Source organism: Solanum pennellii, chromosome 11 (assembly GCF_001406875.1).
Source record: "Solanum pennellii chromosome 11, SPENNV200".
NCBI classification, from domain to species: Eukaryota; Viridiplantae; Streptophyta; class Magnoliopsida; order Solanales; family Solanaceae; genus Solanum; species Solanum pennellii.
In genome coordinates, this window is record NC_028647.1 from 61,896,577 (window position 1) to 61,902,706 (window position 6,130).

The window sequence follows — 6,130 nt, forward strand, 5'->3', positions numbered from 1 at the left end:
TGAAAAGTGATTGTTTGATACACAGTTTTACTCTTATCTTGTGAAGGTATAGAAAAATTGTTTTCAATGGATGATCGATCCATGTAATGCATATAAAAATAGTAGAAAAAGAAAATACAATAGCGAAGAAGACATGTTGATAATAATAAAGAAAAATTGTAAATAACAAAAAATAATGCAATAGTTAAAGCAAAAGAAAATAATAAATTTTATTTTATTTAAGAATGAAGAATAAGATAGTTGCTAGGAAGATGACTCACCACTATTCCCATAATTAATCATTAAGTGATTAATTTTCAAACTAATTAAAACCCCACTAGTAAATTTAAATTTTCAAAAGTATAATTATTTAATAAAATAATACACACTTCATGGTGATTTCTTTAAAAGAGTGCATAATTAAATAATATAATATTGAATTAGTAAAAGAATATATCATTAAAATGCTATACTAATGGTGAATAAAAATAACCAGGCAACAAATATAGAAAGACTTTTTTATTATTATTATTATTATTATTATTATTATTATTATTATTATTTTATGATATGATTATAAGTGTGAACTAATAAATAAAAACGAAATAAAGCATTGTATCAAACGGGGATCAAACAAAAGGAGGCAAACATGTCATTAGACAAAAGTGAGATCACTTCTAATTAATCCATATTTTATTCAATTTTTGCACTTAACTATTTGATTTATCAAAATAAATTAAAGTGAAGTAGTCTTTTTGGTTAGGGCCATATCAATTAGTAAAACAAATTAATGTGTATCGGTTAAAAAAAATTTAATAATTTATTTTAAATCGATAATCTATTAATTAAATAATTCTAAATACTTTTAAATCAATCATTAATCAATAACAATCTAATATACTAATAACATAATAATACTTTTAAAATTTAAATAATCGATTATGATTGGATTTTGAAAGAAAATTATTCCTTTCTCTCATAAAAATAATCTCACTCGACATGGCCACCACATACTGAAGTGCACGTTATTAATTTTCTTCTTATTTCTCCATTTTTATAGGAAAATTAAAAGCTATTTTACCTAGCTCTATATAATGTTGGAAAAGTCATTAAAATTAGGAGGAAATTAATAAAAATCAATTTATAACAATGTAAATTATTTTTTGCACCAATAATATAATTTAGCATGTTTATAGAAAAGATTATACATCTCATTTTCTAGGTAACTAATTTTACTGATATGAGTATTATATCTTAAGTCAATTGCTTCTGAGGTGATCAATCTCACCATAAATAGGGACAGAAGAGAGTGATGCATACGTAGACTTATCTCTTAAATAAATAAATTATTTTTGATAGATTTTGACTCAAGTAACTTGCATCATAATGAAACCAATTATAAATCAAAACAACAATATAATAAATGAAACGAAAAAGAAACAATAGATAAAAAAAATCAAAGAATAAAGTTAATATGAGAGTACTTATACTAGTAATTAGTATTATTATAAAAAAAAAAAAACTCGATAACACTCAATTACATACTAGCATCTCACCTTAATCTTTAATATTATATCCTCCTGTATATCTAGTATTACTAGTATTATGTTCTTGGTATATGTCATGTTTTGACTATATTATTATTATTATTATTGACAATTTGATTTATTATTGATGAATGATTCTAGTTATAAAAAAGTTGGAGATCAAATCAAAGATAATCATAGAAATTAAATTCTTGAATTTGTCATACTTAGAAGAGTGGCCTAAAAGTGGAGTACCACTATTAAATTTAGTGAACTTAATTTGTTGAAATAGAAAAAAAGCAAAGGGTTTGCCTTGCTCGGATTTCTTGATTAAAATTATTATTTTTCTAGTAGTAATTTATATAAGACATATTTTCTTTTTAATTTGTTTTAAAATGAATTATATTTCACTAAAAAAAAGTTAAATTAGAAATAGCTACAATATTTGTGAATAATATGTAAATCGCTCGTATTTACCATATAACTTTTTAGAATATAATTAATCTTTAATCTACCGCTAAATAAATTTTAGCGGTGAGTTTTGTTGTTCGACTACGTAACGCGCTTGTCGTTAGTTTCTATTTTTAGTAGTGTCGATGAGCTGATTTATAGTCATAAAATTATCTATGGCACATGTTGAATCACGAGTTTTTTAATTAAAAAAATCTTTTTAAAAAAAAATTTCATATCAAATCGAGTGTATCATATAAATCACGACGATAAGAGTAAGTAATTATAGTAATAAGAATAATAGTTGTTTTCTTTAAGTCTAAGAAGTGATGGAGTGAGTGAGGTGGAGCATGCCTTTAACGTGCAATGCTTTATTTGCTTGATGAGTGTTTATTATTCATGAGTTTTGTTGACAAATTACTTAACTCTAATTAATTTTTTAACAATAACAAACCAACAAATTTTAAACAAAGAAAAATAAAATAAAAGAGAGTGTGAAACCAAAACTTCAAAGTCACCAACAAATTAACATACTTTTTTGTTTTTATTTTTCAGTTATAACACTCCCTTTGGCCTTTATAACACTCATTCATTTCACCTTTACTACTTAGTCAAAAAATACATTAATTTTTTCAATATACTCATAAAGAAACTTTTACCATGCAATTTCCAAAGCCTATATACATTGCATTTTCACTAATAATGCTTAAATGTAAAATTTATGTCCATTTAATTCGATCTTCAAATGATTTGATCTTTAATTTACACCGTTTATCCCTTCAACGTACGCTAGTCTGATATAAATTATATATTTTTTATCAGAATATAAAAATTAAAGACCAGCACAAAATAAAAACAGATATTCAAATGATCATAAAAATCAAAGAAAAGCTACTTTCAAACTAAACTATAGGCTAAGTGTAGTTAAAGGAAGTACAAGAAGTGCCAAAGTAGAGTTCTACTATTTACTTAAAGACACTTTTCTTTAGTCTAAAAACAATATAAATGGGAAAGAAATAATTAATATTGTTCATTAACTTAGTTAAAAGTTGGGTAGAATATAATTTTGACTCTCTCCAACCATGTTCTTACCATTCATTACAAATATATATATATATATATACACACACATAACAAAAACTACTAGCAATAACATCACTCTCTCTCTCTCTTTCTCTTTCTCTCTCTTTATATTCTTTCTTTCATCACTCTTCTTGTTCTTCACTTTCTCACTTGTTTTCCCCTTGTTTTTGTAGTCATGGAAGTTTGTCAAAACTTCTCCGAGCGACGCTCGTGCGCTTTCAAAGGAAAGCGCACTAAGCGATCACGACCGTTGTCCCCGCTGAATACAGCGGGGACGACGACTACTACTACAACCATCACTACTACCACCACCAGTTCATCGATTGCTTGTGGTAGTAATGATGGTAGTAGAGGTGTAGATGGAGGTGGAGGTGATTTTTTTTACAATTCACCAACCACTTCTACTACTCAAATTTCAAGACTTAGCACATCTGAGGAAGATGAAGATATGGCTAATTGTTTAATTCTATTAGCACAAAGTGGATGTGGCCATAAAGTAGAACAAGTTAAAAAAGAGAAAATCAACAACAGGAAATTTGCAGAAATAGCCAATAGTAGTACAACTGGAAAAGCTGGTTTTTTTGTCTATGAGTGTAAAACTTGCAATAGAACTTTTAATTCATTTCAAGCACTTGGTGGACATAGAGCAAGTCACAAAAAGCCCAAAACCATATTGGAAGATAAAAAATCTGTTACTGTCAATACTGACAGTACTGCAACTGCAACTGCAACTGCTACTGCTACTGCTACTGCTGGTGCTGGTGATGGTGCTGGTCATGATAATTTACATGATCAAGGTCAAGAGCGTCTCAATAAAATTAGTAATACAACAATTCAATCAAACATCAAAACCAAAATCCACGAATGTTCAATTTGTGGATCGGAGTTCTCATCAGGACAAGCTTTGGGAGGACACATGAGAAGACATAGACAACCTCCAACAACGACGATGATAAATGCAAGCAACGTTTCGGAATCATCTCATGACGAAAAATCTAGAAGAACTGTTTTGTGTCTTGATCTTAATTTACCAGCGCCAGTTGAAGATGATCACAAATTTGAACAAAGTCTAGTCTTCTCTGCAGCCCCTTTGGTTGATTGCTATTATTAGTAATTTTTAGAAAGAAAAAAAAAGTGAAAGAGATTATAATTCATATATTTTTTTTAGTAATTTTTAAAAGTAAACAAAATTTGTGATACAATATTGTTGTTCATAAAAATATACAAAAATTTATTTTCTAATTATTATTATTATTTTTTGTTTTCATCTAGTATTGTTGGTAGTTTACTTTCTTTGAAATTCAATACTTTGAGTGAGTAAGTGGTTAGTATTCATGGTTGCCTTCCATTCACGAAAAGGTAGTGATGATGTATCCTTTTTTTTGGTTTACTTTTGTGTTAAGTATTTGTTTCGGGCCGGGTCGGGCTAGGTTCGATGGATATTTAAAAGTTAATTTTATGTCGAAGAATGTTCAATTGGTCGAATCTCAAACCTATTTGACTTCACGATTGCTAGATTAGAGGTCCGATTCAGACTTTAGTTTCATTATTTAATTTAAATTTAAATTAGTCGAACCAGTATGATTCGAAGGTGTGGTAGGCAAAAGCAAGGAGCATGGAGTGTGGGAAGGATTGCTTTATGGAATTGTTAGGGTTTGGCATCACCAGCACCACAACTAAAAAGTCTGTGGATTAGGTTCTGATCCTTATTTGTATTTAATTTTTTTTATATTTTATTTATTTGTTATGATTATTAGTATGAAAAATAAAATAATAAGAGGGTGTTTTTTCATTAAATGACAAATAATAAATGGATAGGAAAGATATATGGATGGGCTGGTAACAGCCAAAACCATGTGTATCCACCTGTATTATATACTCCATATATACACTTCTATTGTCCATTTTTTCTTTTACTTAAAACCTACTACTTATCTTTAACTAACTTTACTTTTTTCGTTTCGAAACGGATTCAAAATTTAAAGTTTATGAATTCTGCATTTTTTGTAGTTGTTCGCTTATCATTGAACTTGACCTCCTAATTCGTTGTGTACTACTTTCTTCGGTTTAATTTATGCAAGCCGACTACGAGCATGAGGATCAAATTATCTAATTTTCTACGTGAATTTAGATATAGAATGTTTATATAAAAATATTAAAGTCACAATAATTTTTAATGATTGAACTATTCAAAAGACATGAAAAAATCACGATTAAAAAAAAACTCATTTGACTCTCTAAACTACGTCACATAAGGTTTTAAAGCATTAATTCTTCTATACACCTACAAAACTCGAATCAAAACTATTGTATTCTACTAAATCCCATTGTACATCCACCTTGGTATTAACCTCAAGTGACCAATAGAGTCGATTTTGTGAGTTCGACTGAACTCACTGCTCTCCATACGAATTATATCTATAACAAAAAAAAAATCAATATATACATAAAATAAGATTACCACTATATATTCTACAAGTTGTTGTATTATAGTTAAGAAAATATGTGTAAAATTTATTTTTTTAAAATTTTTGGTTGTATTATTTATACCTAAAAGTTGGGATAGCTCTCACTAGAATAGATAGAGCTACTAGTAGCCATCAGCCCACCCATCACACCTAATTGTTAAACTCACCATACCTTACTTTTCAAGTTTCTTAACTAACTTATTAACCTTTTATTTCAGCCTCAAATAGTCACTGCAAATCACACGTCACAAGTAGTTAGGTATGATGTCTATAAAGTTATATGTTTTTTGGTTTATTACGCAGTATATTTTTTGACGTAACTGATAAAGTTATCACTTGACCTTGAGTTTGAATTGTAAAAAGAAAATATAGTCTAGAACTGTGAATGATAGACTCCTATGATCAGGTCCTTTATCCACTTAGTGCATCGAACTGAAAAATTTCGGTATTTAGTACTCATATTTGGGGACGACTAATTAAATTCAATTTTTACCTAGAGAAATTTCATGTTGATCTTAACAAATGTGACTTCATATTTGAAGCTCGAACCTATTACCTATCGGTTAGGTTTAAGGTTCTATACCTCACTACAAATCTGCCCCCACCCCCACCCCACCCCACCCC

The 6,130-nt window shown here is 28.5% G+C and overlaps 1 protein-coding gene across 1 annotated transcript; it reads left to right on the top strand.

Moving 5' to 3' along the window:
* The first annotated feature begins 3,098 nt into the window (after positions 1-3,098).
* Positions 3,099-4,280, top strand: LOC107004084 (zinc finger protein ZAT5). Its single transcript, XM_015202314.2, has one exon. It carries the CDS (start codon positions 3,214-3,216, stop codon positions 4,147-4,149), a length of 936 nt encoding a protein of 311 aa, XP_015057800.1. The 5' UTR covers positions 3,099-3,213; the 3' UTR covers positions 4,150-4,280.
* The last annotated feature ends 1,850 nt before the right edge of the window (positions 4,281-6,130 follow it).

Coding starts and splice junctions, on each gene's coding strand:
- LOC107004084 (XM_015202314.2), top strand. CDS start 3,214: ATGGAAGTTTGTCAAAACTTCTCCGAGCGACGCTCGTGCGCTTTCAAA.